This window comes from Rhipicephalus sanguineus, chromosome 8, assembly GCF_013339695.2.
Source record: "Rhipicephalus sanguineus isolate Rsan-2018 chromosome 8, BIME_Rsan_1.4, whole genome shotgun sequence".
Taxonomy (NCBI): domain Eukaryota; kingdom Metazoa; phylum Arthropoda; class Arachnida; order Ixodida; family Ixodidae; genus Rhipicephalus; species Rhipicephalus sanguineus.
Window position 1 is genome coordinate 94608250 of NC_051183.1, and position 21750 is coordinate 94629999.

Sequence of the window (21750 nt, forward strand, 5' to 3'; positions counted from 1 at the left end):
ATTGCCCGAATGCCCATGAAACCTGACTTGAGTTGAATTAATTTCTAAATTTCTATGCATTCTATATTACCTGTTGTTCTTCACTCATAAGGGGCCTTGTCGTGGATCATTTGCTTTGGGTATCAATTATACGCGACCTGAGTATATCAGTTTGTTGTCCGCGCTTCTCCTCGCGCGATAGCTGCCTTTTCACACGGGACATTGCAATATCTCCACGATGGAATCAGCACCTACAGATGTCCCTTTCGGAGTCTTTGTGAACGCTACCTTATTCAATAGCGTTTGAATGAATTGTGTTCGTCCCCCGAAAAATGTCAAAGTTGAAGAAATAAAAAATTGTACATGGTGGACGCCAGATTAGTGAACAGCGAAGAGTAGTGTGGTGTCGAGCCCACAACTCACAGCATACAGATGACGTACACAATCCAAAAAATGCGTGGCTGCGATATATTGTATCACAATGCCTGTGAACTTTTATTTGACACGACTACAGAGTGCTTATCAGGGTAGCTTAACTCATGCAACCTACGTACTTGTTCAGCGTGTGAAAGCGGTAATTACGACTGGCCCATCATTGCAAGGAACATTAATTAGACAGTATACTTTGCTATGAACGGTTCATATTAACTCCTGCGAAGAATAAGGGATATTGTACCGCATTTCATATTTAATAGGTGAAATAAACATGATGTACGGTCACTTTTTACGCAGCTTTTGGACCTCGACTTATGCGTGCGAAGGCTCTGTTTGGGGAAGTGGCACGGACGTGCATGAACGAAACAGTTGCTTATGCTAAAACCATACCACCGCATAAGCTGCGGCAGGTACGTGATCTCTAAAGGACTCTGGCCTTGCATCCTATACTACCTCATATTGCATGTTATCTAAACGTCGTTTTGCAATTATTAGACTTTTTGCACACGAGTGAATAGTAATCATATAGACAAGGTGGCAGCGTTCATCGACGTAGCTTGGTAGCAAGTGGCAAGTTGTGAGCGTGTCCTACAGAGAAGCATTGATGTCTATTTCAGTTCTCATGTAACTTTTTTCTAGGCACAACTGCGCGTCATCTTAACGAGATGCAGACCAATGGCTCTTGCATGCATGTCCGTACCTGAACCATGTTCTACCTACATGCTTTTCACGACTGCATGTCTTAACTTCCGTTGCCACTAAATGATTTCAACATATAAACATTTACTTCATTGCTTGATCTATGGATGTTTTCTTAAAATATTATAGGTGCTCGTAGTGTACATTGACATTTATTTACTTCGCATAACTGCATCTCATGTATTCCATTGTTGTCAAACGCACACGAATACTGTACTCATTCTACGCCATGTGTCTTGTGTTATTCAAACCAAGTTGTGCAGCTTCTTATTCACATCGACATGTTGATTCTTGTCTACCGGTATTGAAAGGGTAACGCAGCTAGCCACTCATGCGTGGGCAGCATCAGATAACTACAAGAAATAAGCTTTGTATATTTTTAAAGTTTGTGTTACTTGAAAGAGGCATTCACAGGAGAATCGAGTAACATATACTGTCCAGCGTGGACAATTCAATCTGAAAAAAAATCTCGCACTTGATGGCCAAAATCATTCATCGTCTTAACGCGATCATCATTAAGGGCCCCCGGGAGGGATACGAAAAGCTTCATTCTGCTTGCTTCTCGCCATAGTGAATTGTTCAAACCTTGCGGTTTGGCTACGCCTTGAATTAGGTGAGCGGCTTGACAGAAAATACGCATAAAGGCACCAGCCACGAGCATGGCCTCCAAAAGGAGTAGGTACATTGAAAAACAAGTGACATCGAACACAATGAGAGAGAGAGAGATTAAGAATAAAAGAAAGGCGGGGAGGTTAACCAGGGCTGAGCCCGGTAGGCAACCGTACACTGGGGAAGAGGGAAGGAAAGTTAGAGAGGAGGAGAGAAAAGTGACTCTTTCAGCCGACGTAACTGTTCCGCGTTTGACATCACAAACGGCGAATCAGTCCGGTATCCTTGAGAAAACGCAACAGCGCTTTCGTTGCCTTTCGCAACTGTGATGGGCAGCGCCATGGTCCTAATATTTTCGCGACAGTTAAAGCGCTTCCGTCCATTTGATTTAGTGCAGTGCTGAGGTGAAGCCTCTCGGTTGCGCATGTCGGGCAGTAACACAGAAGGTGCTCAATAGTTTCCTCAACTAAAAAACTGTGGTAAGCGGTGTACAAAGACGTTACAATGGGCTTTACTCTGTGCTTTTGCAGTTTTAACGTTTATTTAAATTAGATTTATAATTAGATCAGAATTAGGAATGAAAGAGGATCAGATTTTCACAATAGCTTCTGTCATTCTTTACATCAGCTGTATAACGTTGTGCGAACCGTATTTATTGATGTGAAAATGGATTAGTGGAGGTAACAGAGATCTTCTCGGAAAATATTTTATGGAGTTATGCGTGCGTTGCGCAGGCTGTGTTTAAGGTGCATATATGCCAACTTAATGGGCGGTGACGTGGCGCAATATTTGCGTTATGCTAGCGATATGTATCGTAATATTTCAAACACAAACTGCGCTTAGGTGTGGCCAGCCCAAAAAATTTAACGGCTGAGAGAGCAAGACAGTACTGTCCAACCCCCACCCGCACACCATCTAGAGGCCATCGCCTGCCTTCAAAACGGTGACTTTTTCGCAAACTGTGTGACAGTTGCCGCTATGAAAGGCAACCCACAAGAGGCACGAGCACGACGAGAAGAGCGATGACAAGGCCGCTTTTGTCGTCGTGTTCGAGTCTTCGTTGTCTGTGTTGCCTTTACTAGCGGCAAAATATCATACAGTAGAAACGTCAACTAAGCCAAGAAGTTCCTTTCAAGCATTTTTCGGAAATCTTTTATTGAGAGATCTCAACGATGAAAGGATTACCAGCGTTCCCTTACGACCATGTTGGGTCGCTTCTGTCCTTCCAATATGACACCAGGCAGCAACATTTTCAGATTTGAAATTGAGACGATTCTGCTCATTCACATTGGTTCTGCGTTTTTACGACCACCACGTGTGCGTAAAAACGCAAAACGCAAAACGCAAAATTCTTTAGTCACTGTTTTTAGAATAACGTGAGTTCGATGTTGACTTAAAAAGTTAAACCTGAAAAACTAACAAAGTATTGTTATACATAGTTTCTTATTCTCGTCAATATGAACACTAAAAAAATAATTGAGTAGGATTCAACTGAATTGCTCAACTTACCCTAGACGAAACTTTCTACTTCCGAGATGGTTGATTATAAACTCTTCTACGCATACATTAGTCATAAAAGAAGCTTTATTGTAATTGTTGGTGATCTTGTTTTCAGGTTGCTGTCGTGTCTTGCAATGCGTACTTCGAATGCGTGCATTTATTTGAAGAACATAACTTTGAGCCGGTAGGTTACAGGGCTGCTTTCCTATAACCGTCGCTGAGTAGGGCCGATGGTATCCTTTATTGCTTTATTTCTTAAGAGAATGATGAAACAACGCACTGACATGCCTGCTGGGGCATGCCAGTCTCAGGAGAGCATGCAAGCGGAAACAGACCAAGATAACGAAAGCACTTTATTTGCACCCTCCTAGACGTCTGCCGGCACCGGTTAGTTAGCAGCTGCTCCTGGGCTTGACGGATGAATCGTTTTTAGGGTTCTGCTATACTGTGGAGGGGGGCGGTGCAAAACCACTTGAGGTGCAGAGAACTCGCATGCCTTTGATCTCAGTGGCAGGGCAGAACCACGTTGGATGCACAATTGAATAAAGGGGGGGGGGGGGGGTAATCAATAGAATCACCTTCGAGTCACCTTAGGCGAATGCATAAAAGACCGCGAGACTCTTTGAAAAGAATGGAAAAGAATTTCCGTATTTATTGGCATATGCCTTGTCTTAAGTAATTTTAGCATGTCTCCCGCCGTCGACAACAGTAATTGTGAAGGCAGCGAGGTAATATCTCATTTCTTTAAGAGGGTAAACTTTCTTAAACGGCGCGAGAAGACGAACACACAAGTAAGAAAAAACATTCAGAACACCACTTCACAAAGTCTTCTGCCGCACGCTTCGTGGCCGATCCCCCGTAGTGGGTTGAGCTATTCCCCTAAGGAACCAACCAACCAACCAACTGCGCTCGTGGTGTTCTGAATGCTTAACCTACTTGTGTCTTCGTCTTCTCGCTCAGTTTATGAAAGTTCATCGCGATGAACCAACTAGCCTGCCAGAACGTATTATTTAAGAGGGTGGTTCATCGTTTTCACATCAGATCTGTTAGGCTTTGAAGTTTGCCGTGTGTCGTAGATAGAAAATTATCATAATCATGAAGCTGACGTGCTCTTTTCATCCCGTTCTTCGTCTTCGTCTCCTACCTGTTCTGATTCGCTACCAGAGCACGTGACGCGGTGCGTATGACGTGGGATGCAATAATTCTTGCGGACGAGAGAATGAGTACAGAGAGAAAGAAAGATAGAGATAGAAAAAAAGAGAAAGCGAGATCATTGCAAAAAATTTTCTCGGTGAGGCGAGATTAGAACCAGCGTATCCACGATCCAAAAGCGACTATCGTAACCACTCGGCTATCCTGACACATTAGCAGAGCATAGCATACCCTTGTATAGTACAGCATGGAGGTGCTAAAAAAATTGACGGTTGGGAGGCGATGTGTGAAGATGAGGAGGATGGAAAGGAGAGGATAGATTAAAACATAGTATTCAAAGAATGTGAGAAATGGAAGAAAGAGAATAAAGCTAGAGCAAGAATGAGAAAGAAATAGACAGAGAGAGAAAGAAATATAAATAGAGACAGAAAAAAAGAGCACGCATGCATAGCCATGCATATGACAGTATAGCAAGGGGTGGGAATGAATGAGTTTACAGGATAAGAGCCTAGCCAAGCCAGGACTAGCTAGGTGCATATCGCAAGCTGCGCTATTTTTGCCAGCCTATTGTATTACTGCACTCGTAGTAATATTTAATACTGAGATAAACGCAAAAACAAGTGTCAGAATTGACACAAAGAAAGTGAAGTTATTAGTCATCACATCTCAACACACCGGCTGAGGACGACAAATAGCGTTCACAAGAGTGTGTTGCCTGTTACGTTATTTTCCTGAGCTGTGAGGAGAGCCCACGAAAGCTAATGATTGATCTCACTTTTCTCATGCACTTGTAACTCGTGCTCTCGTGGTTGCCTATATGGACAAACGTGACAAGTGTGTTTATATTACACGAGTCCTTTCGCATCCATGCCTGCTGAAGGTTTGTTCGTACAGTATCCAACAATCGTTCGTATCTTGCCACGAAATCGAATGCACTGTCAAGTGCACTATTTGTCATAAATAAGGGGTGCTTCATTCTGTTCCGATTCCTTATTCACAATTAGAGTTCCAGGATTTTCTCATGTTTTTTTTCCACAATAATGCAAATGATAGCATATTTGCCTTTAGGGTAACTTACTTTTGTTTTAGCCTATTTTCCGTGCTCTCATATTCTCTTTTGACGTATGATGGCAAAGCGGCAGTTCCGCTTTTCGTTCTTGAAATGTCACAACTTGAGAAAGAACTGTTTGCAAAACACAGAAATAATAACAATATCTAGAGTTTCGCGTGCTGAAACCACGATATCTTTATGAGGTACGCCCTAGTGGAGGTTTCCGGATTATTCTAACATATAGTGTTTTTTAACTGTCGCTGACAGACACACATGCAACATATAAAAGAATGAAGCTGTAGAGTTAAAGTAGCGGAATCCCACAGATATCTAGCCCATTACACATACACGCAGCGAAGAAAAACGACACCTATTTTGCATATCATTGCTATTTTGCAGTGTCCGCTAGCTAATATTGATACCAGACAGCGTGGCTGTATGAAAGAGGAAGACGACGTCGCTTGCTGGTTGTTGCTGGACTGTCGCCATCTTGTCCACCCTGTGCTGTGCATTGTGAATAGTTATTAAACAAGCTACCTGTAACATTATTGGTGGAGGTGTGGTGGAGCTACCTGTAACAGTAATAAACGGAAAACGTAATCTAAAGACTACTGAAATCCTGTTAGACTCAACATTAAGGAAAGGAGCGTGTTCTTTGCAAATTACGCAACTGTTTAAATATTTTTACTTGTTATAGGCTATTAATTGTGTTGTCTCCATCGCCAATAATGAGGTATGTATGATGATTATTCCTTTGTGTGCATAGAAAAGTGTCAAATACTAAATTAAAAAAAATTCGACCGGCACACCACTCGCGATTTTGTATCACTCCTGAGGTACGTCACAGCTGTTCGCGTTAGTCGAGATAACGATCTGTTTCCCCTATTGGCAAGTAGTAACTGAAAATATGTACTGCAGCAAATTTTTTTTGCCTCGTAGACATTCTTATAATGATAAAAAGGCGATAATTGACATAGCGACACCGTGTCCAAAGTGCAAAAAAAAAATCAAATCTACCTGCTGTGACGTCAAGTGCCAATAGCTAAAACGTACTTATTAATAGTAATTGCTATGGTTTTACGTGTCGAAACTACTGTATGATTCTGATGCACGCAATTTTGGGGCACTCGGAATTATTTTGACTTCCTGCGGTGCCTTGACGTCAAGGGAGATTCGTGCATTTCACTCCCATCAAATGCGACCGCATTGGCCGGTGTTTGCACCCGCGACCACGAGCTTAGTTGCGCAACCAGTCAGCTTACCATGCTACTACGGCAGGTTTAAAGCCAAAACGAGGCGATGAAATTACAGCAAATGACCATCAGAAACTCCCACAGCACCTGAAGTGCAGTGCACTGCATTACACTACTGCTTTATGCTATTGGCAGCTCACCAGTTTCTCACATTACCTCTTGCCGGCAGAGTTCAGAATTTTACACGAAGATAAAGTTGCCTCGGCAATACGGATGTGCGGCCAGGAACGCTTTGGTAAGTTTTACTACAAGACAGTCGACATTTCAAGTTTGAAGTCGTTGCAGTATTCCATACCATGCTACAAAACCAAAGTAGTAAAAGGTTCACATACTGCTACATCATTTTGTCACAAGGAGAAAGCGCCCACCTGCGGCGTATATACACTCGCACTTCCTTGAACTTCAGGCAAAGACAAAATCCTTAATAAAAATCGCAAAAAGGAAAGGCCCTTCTCTCTCTTGAATTGCCCCTCCTGTCGCGCTCAGCTTACAGCTGCAACCAGGTAATTTTCCTTTTGCGTGCCTGCCCACAAAAATCTAGGGGGCGACATAGCGGCCTACAAGAAGCTTCGTCGGTAGGTTACCGCGACGAAAGCATAAGTATAAATGAGGCGGCGATAGATTTGCGTGCTATTTCATCATCACTGGGGGCAAAATTGGCAAGTGCGATGCGGTTCTCAGCAATCCACCAAAATACACAAAACTTCAGAATATGGCGCTCAAATCTGTTAATACAAAACATCATGAACTAATGCTTTGTACACTGAGAACAGGAAAGAGCTGCAGTGACTCATTTACTACCTGGAAATTGTTCTGCGTGTATTAGTATGGAGATAGGCTTACAGTGCATCATACTCAGCTTTTTTGTCGATAATGAAGAACAGAGAGATAAAGGTATATATTCTTTCTATGCTATGCCGCTTACATTTTTTTTTACCTTTTACGTCATTTGAAGTCGATACTCAAGCCGCTGAACGTGCTCGCTACCGTATTAAAAGGAAGACAGAACTGGTGAAGGAAATGTAACGCTAGTATGGCTGATGTAGTAGGCTTAGTTTTTAACTGAGGCGTTGGGGTTGCCGAGGTTATCTTGTTTAGAATAACGTTGCAGTCCTGGAGGAGGACCTGGAAGTGGGAATAGGCCAAACCTTAGCTATGAAAACTATTTTTCGCGGGCGATGGTGACGCGAAACCGCTAACACGGCTCCGCGGAGCCCTTTTTGAGAACCGCTGGTCTATATCAACCACGACTTTGAAAATCTTAATGCGAGAGCGCGAACGAGTACGTGTCCCACAAACTTCGGTGCCAGCGTTGGTGGCGCTTTCGACGGGTGCAATTGTCCGATGGATGCAAAGAATAAAATCGTGGCTCTAGTCGCAATCGAACTCAGGAAGTCTGCATGGCAGTCATGTATTCTACGCCAGAACCGTGCCGGTGCTTCAAACGGCTTCCGAAAAAAGATCTTATACACGCGTCATGCCAGGACAACGCGAATTGTGGATTCAGTGTTGGCTATCCGCTTTTGTATCAACGTAATAAACATGGCATATGTACTGCAAGGAATAGTCACGCGTTGCGCAAATACGCTTACAATCGCTAGGGATCTGATTCGCATCACCGTGCTGTAATGTGCACTTCGGGACCGTAAAACGGACGCCTTTGCTCTAACGTAAGTGCCGACGTTACGTCGGGCCATAAGCAACATTTCACACGCAAGTGTACTCGGTGTGCCAGGTAGGTCCACGATATGCGTAGACCTGTCAAATTTCACAAACAGGCCTATCTGTTGTGTAGGGCAGGAGCGCGGCGTAACCCGCGGCGGGCCGACGGAGAGGCCGAACGACGGGAGGGCGCGCGGAGTGACGACGCAGAGACCAAGCTTCGGCGAGACTGACGGGAGACTGCTCTCCCGCGTTTATTGCAGGTGGTTTTAAGGACGGGGAACAAGGGTGATTGGTTAGCGAGGCACTGGTCACATGACCGGCATGGCCACGCCGGATTGGTGATAGCAAAGAGGCATGGGGGAGACCCAGCTCCACCCAGTGGCATGCACAGGGACCTTTACTGCACTGGTGTTTCTGCGTGCCACGAGGGGTAGTACGACACAACACTATCCACACCGTAACGCTTGGTTCAAAGCAAGCAATTCTACATATAGGTTACTGCTCGCCTGCTGCCTCGCATGAAATTGATTCTCACTGTGTGTGGGATCTGCCGAATATTTCTTGTCCTTCAATTTATCGCTCTCTGCCTACGTTGGACATTCACAGGATACTGGTAATTGCTTTTGGTGTTGGAAATAATTTTTGACATTCTACAGCATTGTGCTGGGTTTCTCAGTTGTTGTGAGGCTGTAGTGAACCATAAGCTTTTGGATTTATAATCCGGAGTCAATTCGATAACCTCTCGTTTAACATTAAAGACTACGCTCATAGTTAGATTTAGAAATGAAATAGTTTATGAAGTGTTTGCTTGATTCAATGGAAAATATGCGTTGCATAAGATAATGAAATACAATTGAAACACTTTCTTGAGAACTTTCGGGAACATTGGTACACAACGCAAAGTGGGATTTGATTATTCTTTCGAGAATAATAATCAGTCCATGTAGAGCCTTTCTGCTTCCTTTTTGTCGTATTGTGAATATACACTTATGCAAATTAGCCATGACTAGCTATCGTATTTATCGTAAGTCGAGTTTTTTTACTTATACCTGTCTTTTCTCACTTGATTTAGATGTGCTTAAACAAAGTGGCAAGAAAGGTTGGTATTACACGACAGGATATGGATGACGCCATTACGGTCACAACGAAGTCCATGTTGTCATTCGGATGGAACTAAAGAAAGAAGCATCAAGCCAGAAGCTGTGCTCACTTCCAATACCGCTTTGCCTGGATACAAAGCCGCACAAGTTGAGAGCCATCTTGGGCCTCATTCAAGTACACGAAATACATGTCGCGTAAGACGCGCGTAAAACGGTTAGCGTGTCTTTTGATGTGTGCCAAAGTCGTAGTGGCATAAATCTAGAACAAATAGAACCTGACATAGCATATAGCATTGCCGAAACCCATCGTTGTTATTCGATTTGTAATGTATTCAAGATGTCTTCTGCTTTGTAATGAAAAGGAAATGACCGTTAATGGCAGTGTTTGATACAGGCATACCTACCAACATAATAAAACGGTTGGGTTGCACAAGGATGTTACTCTAAGGAGTGAGAATTACACTGCAATTATACCTTACAACTATACCTTTGTAGCTGGCGTTCGTAAGTGTTGAAAGCACTCGTGTAAGTGCCTCCTTCAGGGTTGTAAGAATAAAGCTCGTCTAATTCGGAGCACAACGTTTGGGTTAAAACAGAAGGCAACTTCAGACCGTCTTGTCAACAGGTGGGCCAATGCAAGTGAGCTGATATTCAGCACCTCCACTACATAAAGACTATATAAAGGGAGAAAATGTATCCTGCGATCATGAAAACAAGTAGTTGCTCTACTCGGTATGCATTGAAGAGCATATGGTCGATGTCGCGCGTTTGTCTCTCGCTCTGCGCTTGTGGTACTGCTTGTGCGCGTGTTGCCTTGTCTTCAACTTCTTCAACATACTATATGCCACACATTGTATGTACCATTATCCCTTCGGCTGGAGGAATATGAGCATGACATAAATGAGAACGCCATCGCTGTTCATACCTAACCATCTATTGACCTCATCGCGATAATTACCCGTTATATTTTATAAGCCCATCTTCATATACAAAAGAAGCTCACAAATGCCATCAGTGCTATAAGCTGTTTCCGTGATACGACAACAGAAAAATGTTGTACATTGTGAACGAGCAGTCGCCTTTTTTTGATATGCCAAAAATGGCTCCTGCTATCCGCCACGACCAGGATTGACGCCTGCCTAAACGCCCAGTGCTCCCCCACTGCCACGAAGTGATGCTGGTTCACTGCTGTGAGTACGTTGAGAGTCCAGCGATAACTAGTTTTCCATTCATTTTGATGTCCCTTTAGCTCATCGTTACCATACATTATATAAACGCCGCAGTTAATGCTGCCTGTGCTGGCATGGTTACATTACCTACCTCCATGTGCTTGTGATAAACAATGTCAAACACCTTGATCGAATCTGGTACCATTCGAACGAGACGGGTGTGTTTTCATATGTGCGTCTGCGTCATAGGCCCGTATTCACAAACGCTCCTCGACTCGAAACTCGACTTCAAGGGATCCTTAAGGACTGTCTGGCGTTGCAGAAATCACTCTCGACTCGAAACGCTCCTCGAATGGAGAGTATCCTCAGTGTACTCCTCGAGAACCTCGAGGTAGGTCAGAAGCTCCCTTGAGCGCTCCTCAGAACAGTTTGCAGGCAAACATGGCAGACGTACCGTCACTTGACTGCTTTTTGGAATTCGCTTTTCATGTTCGTGATGTTTCCGACGAACTTGCAAGCGAGTCAGATGCCACAAATTGTGTGCCTAGGCACTGGTTAAGGGATCGCTTGAACCCTTTAGAAGAGTACAGTGACACGGAGTTTCTCTCAAGGTTTCGCTTTACGAAGAGCACCGTAGCAAGTCTCCTGACATCTCTTCCGCTCAAGTCGAGCACGGACAACCGCGGTCAGCCAGTGCCTCCCACATTGGAGCTTCTCATTGCGTTGCGCTTTTACGGCGCAGGTACATTCCAAGTCGTCTCTGGAGATTTGGTAAATGTGTCACAGTCCACAGTCAGCCGTGTTGTAGGGCGTATGTCACGGCTCATTGCAAGCTCCCTCTTTCCTACTGTTGTGAAGTTTCCTCAGACTTCTGAAGAATGCAAGGAAGCCATGAGAAAATTCTACGAAATCGGAGGATTTCCAGGCGTTGCAGGGTGCATCGATTGTACTCATATTCGCATAAAGAGCCCCGGCGGACCAAATGCAGAGGTCTACAGGAATCGGAAAGGCTACTTCTCGATCAACGTGCAGGTAAGGTCTGCATGTAGTTCTATTTTTATCTGCTGAAGCGCATAGTGAGACTGCATTCTAAAAGGACGGGCGGACAGACAGACAGACAGACAGACAGACAGACAGACAGACAGACAGACAGACAGACAGGCAGACAGACAGACAGACAGACAGACAGTGAACGCTATTGGATCCTGAGGAGTTACTGACAGGACCGCCTAACGGGGTCCGTCGTAACCACTGGCCTCAACAAAGAAAATCCTTTTTTTGTGTTGTTATGCGCAATGCGTATGAGGAAAAAGTCACATAAGGAAGAGCGCATACTTACAACTAAATTGTTGCTCCGATGGAGGGTATATAATATCCGGTGCTCAAGGAAATTAAACAACACAGAGAATGAGCAAAGACGGCGTCTGTGCAAAACAGCTCATTCACTTGACGAAATCACACTTTAAATAAAATGTGCTGATGTTCATTGTCTGAGAAGTTAAAATACGGAGTACTCACACAGTCGGCAAAACGTGTTTTTCAAGTGTTTGCACACACACACACACAAAAAGAAAAAGGTCGTTCCTTTTTAGAATGCAGTACCACTCAGCCCAAGTAGACATCATGTTGCTTGGTCAGATGTCACCTATGCGCATCAAACAATCTTAGACTGAAGCTATATCGACATTTTAAGTTGTCGGGATAACATACTTCGATTAGTCTCGGAAAGAGAAAAAAATTACTCATACTTACGAAATACTTTCTTTTGCTAAGTTGTCTTCATGTGAATAAGCATATCCAGAGCAGCGCAGTTGTGAATTTTGGCTTACCTCGCAAAGTGTGTCTTTCGATACGGAAAACATGTGATGCCAGTTTATTGTACACGCTATTTCATCAGAAAGTCGTTGAATTACTGAATCGCTTAAAAGTTTAGAGGCTACATAGAAGGCTTTTAAACTGGTCCGCACCCTGACCGGGAACACGTCTTTAACTTTTTTTATCGTGTTTTGATAGTTGAGCCAGTTCGCGCTACAGCCATACTGATTTCTTCATGTTTATAGGCCATCACTGGGCCCCAGCTTCAATTTCTGGATGTTGTGATCGGCTGGCCGGGATCTGTGCACGACAGTAGAATTTTTGACGACAGTCGAGCAAGAGTCCTGTTCGAGACCGAAAGGCTACCTGGTGTACTGCTTGGCGATGCAGGATATGCTTGCACATCATTCTTGATGACGCCGTTCTCCAAACCAGGACCATCAAACAGCCCCGAGGCCCGGTATGTCTCACTACACAGCATAAATATGCCATGGCCGTTCTGGCAGGATCCCGTGCCACGGCAGGGCTTCCTTTGCTAGCATTGTATTGTTTCATATCGAATAATGACAAACCTGTTGTTTCATGCAGGTACCAAGCTGCCCACAAACGAACACGGAACACAGTAGAGCGAGCGTTCGGTATATGGAAGCGACGTTTTCCGTGTCTTCACATGGAGCTTCAGAACCGGCTTGACAACACGCTGCTTATAATCACAGCGTGCGCTGCTCTCCACAATGTAGCCTGCATGCGTAACGAGCCATGCCCTCCCATCATATCGTTTCCAGCTACACAACGGCCACAGCAGCCGCAGCGGCATCTGCCCCTGCTGACTCCCGTCGATACCTTAAGCGGCAGCAGAGCACGTGCTCGCCTTACCGCGAGGTGCTTTTCGTAAATATTTGTAGTTTTATCCTTTTGTTAGATTCGTGTGCACAGCGTAGTTAATTTCATGATTACACTTTTATGTTGTTTCATTGCTTAAACGAAAGCTTTTGTTTGAACATATGAGTCTATGTTTTATTGAATATATTCCACGTCGCATACAGCTCTTCGCGTAACTTGAACGCGGCCCTGTTGTAAGCTGTACAAGGGCAGAAAACAAGCAAAAACTGGTTTCAGAATGTCTCATGTTCGACAACCATTCTCTAAATAACTACACTTCGTACACTCCCTCAATGAAATGGTTCTGGGATCTTAATGTGGATAGCTGCCGCTCCTTTATGGCTTTTTCAAGCTGAAGCAATTCCAGATCAAGCTTGTTTTTTTTTCTCTTGATATCGGCGTTGTCGGATCTGCTCCATTCTCTGACCACGAAGCAGTCGCATTTCCAATTTGTGCTTTTCTTGCTTTCTGTCTTCGTCGTTTTGGAGTAAAACGATCCGGGCCTCCGACTCTGGAGCCAGCATACGCTCAACCGCAGACATGCGGGAGCCAGACCGGCTTGCTCGTTTAGTCACAGACGCAGCTGGAGGCACCATTGGTTCTTCCTCCAGTTCATATGGTTCTGCAGTAACACCACCAGAAGCTGCTGGTTCCACAGAGACTGTAGGCGAGGCAGGCCTCGCAGAAGACGCTAATGAAGGAACCGATGACAAGGGCCTGTCGCATGGTGGTGTGCCTAGAACAGCGATAGTACATCATGTAATTGCATTCACCAAAGCAGATTTTCAGCAGTAGGAAGAAGAATAAACGTTTGAAATGAAACATTTACTTACGTATACACATATATCCAGATTTGGATATTATACTATAGCGAGCCGATAGATGACAACAATTAAAAAGTGGACATTCATTGGCAGGAGGTGAAGGAAGAAACAGTTGAAGAACTGGTATAGACCACATTGCACAGCAACATACGCAGTAATGTTACATATGTATTTAAAGAAAAATGAAACGTGCATACAGACAAAAAAGCTCATGGACAGAAATAATGGAGGCACCAAAGTGAAACAAACCCCGTTGACATTGGATTGAAGAAAAAAATATTTCTGGAGACGGACATGAACACGTCCACAGTGGTTCAACCCCAAGAAAAGTTTTACTAACTGCTTTATAAGGCAAATAGCTATTAATATATAAACTGTCGGGAATGTGACACCACGGGGGCCATTACCCATATTTTCAAGGTAGTCAAAGTGAGACCTCGAATGACCCATAGTCAAGGAGGCACAACATGGTTAGGTTGCGAAGACAAAAGAAGAACCGCGCGGCTGTTTCGTTATACTTAGCGAAGATGATAACACTTTAACATTTCCCGCAATACGTGTAAAATGCGCGAAGAGTACATTGTGCTAAATACCAAGTGATGCTGCGCTGTTGTCCTGGCGCTGGTTTACCATAGACTCAAATATGGCAACAGGTGGCAGTGTTAACACAGGCTGGTTTCTGTGTTCTCCGTCACTGTCGAAAGGGTTGGGAAGTCGTGTCGTCATATGTGATGCGACTGCTCCCACAAGTGCGAGCGATGGGCTCATGGGGCTGCATGTACGGGGTCCCCCACCTGGGCCATAAACAAACGGAATTGCACGTCATTTAGCTTTGTACGCGGGGAGGCCGGGTGAAAAAAAAACACGTAAAAGTTTCATTTTTTGTTTTGCAAAGTGCTCCATTACTATTAAATCTTCATGTCATTATTAAGGAAGACAAGCAGCGGGTCGTTTTTAATGGTATTGTGTCAAAAGCACCACCGCAATGACCAGCAGTTCTCATGTATTAAAAGCTCCACCACAGTGAAAACTACACTTTCTGACTAAACCATATAAATATCATTCGTGTAATTTCTTAAGCACTCGGAATGTTATTCTATTACCATTCAGATATTTGTATCCTTATTTCATATTTTTCTATTATTTCTGCAATTTTTCTTGGTGCCTACGTACGCTTATAATTGTTGTCACAGGAGTAAAACGCACAGAAGCACGTTTTAAAATTTCTGAAACAGAAAAGGAAAGAATTATATTGACTCCTTTTATTTTTTGATGTCACGGTCGCCAAAAACGAGCGCTTGTTGTTGCTTCTGACGAGCATAGCGGGACCTTTTTAAGAAAATTTCACTAGCTTCTCCATATACATGTACAGTACTAATGCAACAGTGCACAAGAGTAGATCTGCGGCAGCTTTAATGCACGAAGAAAGGAAAAACGAAGAAGAAAACAAGAGAAACATAACCTAAATTTACTTGCCTGTCGCATGGATGTCCCTCTTTTCTTGAGAGTCCTTTTTTTTCCACCGATTCTTAAGGTTGTCCCAGAGTTTGCGGAGCTGCTTCTCTTCTCGTGGCCTGATGTGCGGTTGGGAGTTGTAGTCGGCGCACAGGTTTCTCCATGCAATGTTTTTTGCTTCCACAGAAGTGCTGTTTGTTCGACGATTCTCAATCACGCGCGCGTACTTTTGCACTAGTGACCGCAGGAGCTCTCGCTCCTCCTCTGAGTACACAAAGCGCGCTGAGTGTTCCTTGTTAGCGGTGCCTTTATCGCTTACTTTCATATCGGTATTGAGCCTAAATGCAATACACAGACACCAAGTGGCACAAACATAAACAGCAGGAACCTTGATCGCGTGCAGTGCGCACCGACGAGCCGACTGCTGTGTCGTCTGCCATACACAAGGGCTCTTGCACAGCATCGAGAACGCAAGGAAGTGGCTAGTTAAAATGAACTTTTGTATTATAATAACTACGTCGAGTAAATGAAGACTTTTCACTTTTGTTGCTGTTAAAACCAACCAAAATGAACTACAGGTGCGAACGACTCATTTACAAACAGACGGCGCTCGCAGAGAAATGCGGTCGTCTCCAACATTTGGTCGTATGCTACATTTCGTTCTTCTGCGAAGCAATCGTTGCATCACATTTTCAGTGCGACGGAATGTATGCCATGAAATATAAGTTGAGCAGGTCAAGGTAAGATTCAGTTGTTGTGGTATTCTGCTTTACACCATTTTATTCTTGTTGGCCACCTGACAACAAAATATTTCTGTGCGATAACTAAAATAAGAGCACACTGCGTGTGTCCCTTTCCAAATGGTCGTCTCGGGCGAGCAATTACTGATCCCATTGCCTACAGAATAATATGCAGGCGGCACGTACACGTGTTGGGATCTTCGATGCGTGTAAAGAAGTAATATCGTAACCTGCTACCGCTCGATCGCATACTAGGCTGTTATGTTGCCAGACACAACAACGTCAGTAGCTCAGTCGCTACAACACACGATAACATCTCCTCCGCTGTACCACCGACTAAAAAAAAACGTACAACAACTGTTTAGAATAGAAAATAAAAAGAAAAATTCTTGTTTTGAGGCTCAAGGCTTGCTTTAGACAGCACATTTTGCATATTCTCTTCTCCGTGCGTCCCTCAAGTGCGTTGAGGTGGAGGACGCCTTCGAGAAGGGCTCCTTGTCAGAGAAAACGTTGAGGGACATCCTTGAATGTCCCTCGCCCCTCGAGTTGAGGAGAATCATTTTCCTCAACTTCACGGAGTCGAGGTGGAGGGTCGAGTCGAGGAGCGTTTGTGAATACGGGCCATAGAAACAGCACAGTTCAGTTCCTTTCTAAAACGCGGACAATCATACTCTACGCTGCGTTTAATGATGAAATGGCAGTTAAGAACAGTGCATATTGGCAGGTATTAACAAGATAGGGTTCAACAGGTTGTTTCGTAGAAATTATGATGCCGGTGTCTCGTTCGGCGTCGTTGGTAGTGAGCGAAAAATCAGCGTTCTCCATGGCCGAAAAATCAAAATAGATGCAAATGAAGCTATATTGCGAAAAATCATCGGTCCAAGTGCGAATCGAACCTATGTTTGCGTGGCAAGCAGGCGTTCCACCACAGAGCCACGCCCGTGTTCGAAAGTATCTCGGAAGAAAACGCTAACGTTATGTATTGCGTGGAGTGCCATTAACATCTGTAATATTGCATGGTAGAAGCGTAGTATTTCATGAGGCGTCAAATTATGAGTTGAGCACACACTGGGTGGTTTGAAGATCGACGCATAACAAAGCGCTCAGGCATAATTTGTCATCGTCACCAGCAGCATCAGCAAATTTGGCGAATTGGTAAAAGGTAGAAATATGGTCTAGTGGACAACTCCCAACTGTTCTTGCAGTAGGCATACTAGGATAGTTGGCAAGGGCCTCTGAACGTGCTAGGAACGTGCGCGGACGTTCATTTCCTTGCGGTAAGGCTGCCCACCGGGAAGGGAAGCTAGGCTAGCTATTTAGAAGGCTACGCGAACGGGTCCGATTACGCTGTCGCGTTCTCATCTTGCAGGCGAAGCTGAGGAGCCTCTGCAAAATTTTTTTGAAACCCTTTATATTCTCTGCCGGAGAAGTGCTTAGCGGATCGCATTACTAACCACATGATTTAGCTAGGACAGTGCGCGCATCAGTACTGGAAACGTTTGACTACAACGCTGAGATATGATTATTATAATTAGTTTACTTCCTTCCTTCAAGCAGTTTACCCTCAGCGCTTGCGTAGACAGCCACGATTTCATGCGGATGCCTTCACAACAAAATGTATGTTGGAATTTTCAGCATCAGGTGCAGCCTATTAGCAATCTAAAGGGGTCATGAACCACCCCTCGCGCTTGGCATGAAAAGCATCTTGCAATGAGTGGGACGCCTCCCAGGACAATATACCGGAAATAATTTTTCGAAAAGCGAAAGTAGAACCGGAGATATCGCGATCGCTATATTTACCCTCTCAACTCGCTTCATTCCGGAGAAGAGGACAGCGCTGTTCCGGGTGCTCCACCCGTGGATTACGTCACCTCGCTTCAATGTTGTGTGGTTTTCTTTCCGCGTAACTTGCCTGCTGCTGGCAACTCAAAGGTCCGGTCGGCTGCTTCTCGCTGCGCGGTCTGGCGCAGTGTATCGCGTCTGCGGTCTAGGCGCTCACGCGATCCATTTGCAGTCATATTATCGTCTAATCCGATATCCCAGGCAGCACGCCGGCATTAGACCGATCTTGGGCCAACGTCGGCAAATGACGGTAGCAATATTCGCTCCACGCCGGCAAATCACGCTCGCGCTACTTTCACCCACATCGGCCCTATGTTGGCTAGACGGCGTTGAGCAAATGCGGGCTTGCCGGCTGTGGGCCGAATTGGGCTAGCCAGCGTCGGCCCGAGATGGGCCTACCGATTCTAGCAAGCCTTCATTATACCTATGGTGACATAGCCACCATAGGTCCATAGGTCCAATGATGACAAGCCTTCATTGGACCTATGGAAGCTAGCCGATGCTGGCGTGGTGTCGGCCCCGCCGACGTCGGGTAGCAGCCGGCATGACCATTTACACCCGTTATTTTGGTGTTTTAGCAGTGGCGCTTTACCGTGCGTTAGGTACGGTAGTATTGTACCGTCGTGGTCCGCACGTAGCTGGCTTAGATGAGGACATCGGCGGCAGTTGCTCGATGTACAGTAACTTGATCGAAAAGGCTCATAAACGTATTATAAAGTAAGGCGGCGGCGTGCTGACCACGGTAGTTCAGTATTGCTGTAGTTACTTTACTGTAAGTCAGCAGTGCAAGAATAGCCTGTTCGCGGCCCAACGGCAGTTATAGACTACCAGTGGCGCCGCATTAATAAAATACCTCTTAATTACAACAGCTCCACTGGTGTTTTAGTGTGCCATTGAGACCCAGAATTCTGTGCAAGCATGCAAGGACGAGAACGAAACTAAATATTATATCTAACACAACTAAAAGGATGAAAGGCCTGCTGCACCAATTACGCATTCATCTGGGTAATGTTGGCGCAACAGATTTAGAATGTGACAACACAAATTTCTTCACAGATATGAACACGCGCCAGTAGTTCCAGAATAATTATGCCATAATGGAATACCTAAACATCTGTCAATACCATATCCAACATCTAAAACAATACCACAGCCACCGTATTCCTCAAGAAAAGAAGGAAAATCCTGATCGAGAATGGGGTCAGACAAAGAGTAATCATCTCTTCAATGTTGTTCACGGCACATTCACTATAAATATTGAAAGAACTAGAGCGGGAAATAATAGGAATATTGATTGAACGAGAATATATTCCCCACATGCGTTTTGCGGACGATATCGCGCTTTTCAGCAATGACGGTGACGAATCACGAAAAAAATTCTGGAAATGTAGAGGAAAGGAGCGTTAAAGTAGGAATAAAGACAGACCTGAAGAAAACAAAGATAATGTTAGGCGGCCCGGCGAAAAAGCAAGAATAAGAGTGGCAACCGTACTAGAAGGCTATGGGTACACATGAGCTAATTACTAGCAGAGAAGCACCCCCCCCTTGATGTTTATCAATTTAACCAAAGAATACGGCTGGGTGGTTCGCAAACGTTAGACATTCGCAACACATGACTGGCAACGAAACTGGCGTTATCTTTTAAGCAGGCATTACATTTTTATCACTGATAACTTACGGGCCAAAAACATGAATAAATTGCTGCACACGACGCGACAAACATTGCGAGCCGTACCACAAGACCCTATGAACTCGACATCTCAACAAGGTAGACATGCACGCACGCACTCCTACTCTCAAGGTAAGATTGCAACGGAAAGGAATCGTGCATGAAAACCACGCACGATTCCAGTTGGATCGCTAAAAACAGGAGCGAACAAAAAATGCAAGCGCACCATATAAACAGATTATACAAAAAACGATGGTGAATAGCAAGTGCGCGATAAGATGAGAACGAAAATCTGACGAGTCTGACAGCCGTCACCACGTGACCTTATCAGTCGCGCTTGTCCAATATGGAAGCACGGGGCCACTGGTTGCTCACTGAGCGTTATCTCTGCCGATAACAGTGCTGGATCATGCCACGTATCCGTCTCGCGCACGATTTTGACTTTCCGCCACACATGTCCACACACCGACACTTCTTGAACACTTCTGCTGGCCAGACCGAAAGACCTGCTCCCGCAGCAACGATTACATCTGCGTCGGAACGGCTACCCTACCCTGCATGGTCAAGCGAGTTTCGCGACAATGACGCTGAACGAGGGGAAGCGGAGGGGAGGTAGATGTTGAAGAAAACGAAAAAAAAAGCAAATTCTCCCATCTTGAAAGCACGGCTCAGCCTCCAACAATGGTGCGCGTTCCTCTCAGCACGTCGTCTATGGGCATGCTGTTTGAGAAATGCGTCCGTCGAATTTTCGATGCATCCCTTTTTGCAACGTGTCGTTCAGGGGCGTAGCCAAGGGGGGGGGTTGGGGGGGTTCAAACCCCCCCCGAAATTTTCAATTTTGCATGTGTATATATACACACACACATACAAACACACGCACGAACATACATAAAGTATGGTTGAACCCCCCCCGAAAAAAATTTCTGGCTACGCCCCTGGTGTCGTTACATGAAAACTTTGCGTACACCACGTTGGATCTGCATTTTTTTCGTACTTCACGTGCAATAATAATTTGATTGCGCCTGTTTCTAAAATCGTTGAACGAGATTTTTACTCGAGAAAGATAGGTATGGCACGATAAGGACGGCGACGAAGTGCAAATACGAACTCACAAACACGTGTTTGTCAGTTCATTAAAGATTGCCAGTGGGCTATTTGGTTTGGAAGAATTCAAACGAAGAAACGTGTCTTCACTTCGGTCGGTTTTTTATGCGCCATACCCTTTTTTTTCAAGTAATCAACCAACTAGCTCAGACACAGGCCTTGAGCTTTTTACTACTTTCGCAAAGTTAAATTATGTGACATCATTGAAGCAAATGCGCTTGCTGGATACATTAGTGAAGTCGGCCGACTAGTAACAAAAACATTTACGAAATAGAAGTACTTTGAATTTGGCCCATTAAGGTAATGGTGTGTGTTATATAGATTCAAAATTTTGATAGCGTTTAACAACTGGTCAGCGAAGGGACCATCTCATTTCAGTCACTCATTCTTCTGAAGGCCACCCTTTTGGGTAGAAAAGTGGCTGTGCTAGTGATAACTGTTAGGCATTGTCATAGCAGAAACTAACAAGAGAATGCACGCTATTCAGTCGGCGATACTTCGCGCCCGGAATCGTACATGCGGTATGAGAACGATACGATACATGTACTTTCAATTTTGATAGTACAGTGATCCATGAAGCGGCTTTCTGCAGCTTAGGCGACAAACATTCAAGCGCCTGATGCTCTAGTGAGTCACAATTGTATCCTGTGTTTAGAAAAAAAAACACATGAACAAACCAACTCAGAAATGCGCACGCGTGATGTCACGGCAATGAAGCGTGTACGTAGCACGCTCGACGTTTGATTGATATACAGAATAAATGAATGTAATTTCGGTAATGCTTATCTCGATCGGATCTTATCAGGT

At 44.6% G+C, this 21750-nt stretch overlaps 2 protein-coding genes and 1 long non-coding RNA gene across 3 annotated transcripts; 2 read left to right on the plus strand and 1 right to left on the minus strand.

Annotated features, from left to right (window-relative positions):
• Nucleotides 1-795: 795 nt before the first annotated feature.
• LOC119403051 (uncharacterized) lies at nt 796-6882 on the plus strand. Its single transcript, XR_005186095.1, has 3 exons — nt 796-824; nt 6123-6158; nt 6848-6882. It is a non-coding gene; the product is annotated as an uncharacterized LOC119403051 (long non-coding RNA).
• Nucleotides 6883-11053: 4171 nt separating this feature from the next.
• Nucleotides 11054-13322, plus strand: LOC119403392 (putative nuclease HARBI1). The gene is made up of 3 exons (XM_037670332.1): nt 11054-11644; nt 12673-12887; nt 13016-13322. The coding sequence occupies exons 1-3, from the start codon at nt 11054-11056 to the stop codon at nt 13320-13322; spliced, it is 1113 nt and encodes a 370-aa protein (XP_037526260.1).
• Nucleotides 13323-13587: 265 nt separating this feature from the next.
• On the minus strand, nt 13588-15921 carry LOC119403393 (myb/SANT-like DNA-binding domain-containing protein 3). Its single transcript, XM_037670333.2, has 3 exons — nt 15610-15921; nt 14727-14927; nt 13588-14045 (listed from the first exon to the last, which is right to left on the minus strand). Exons 1-3 carry the CDS (start codon nt 15911-15913, stop codon nt 13678-13680), a joined length of 873 nt encoding a protein of 290 aa, XP_037526261.1. The 5' UTR covers nt 15914-15921; the 3' UTR covers nt 13588-13677.
• Between the last annotated feature and the right edge of the window lie 5829 nt (nt 15922-21750).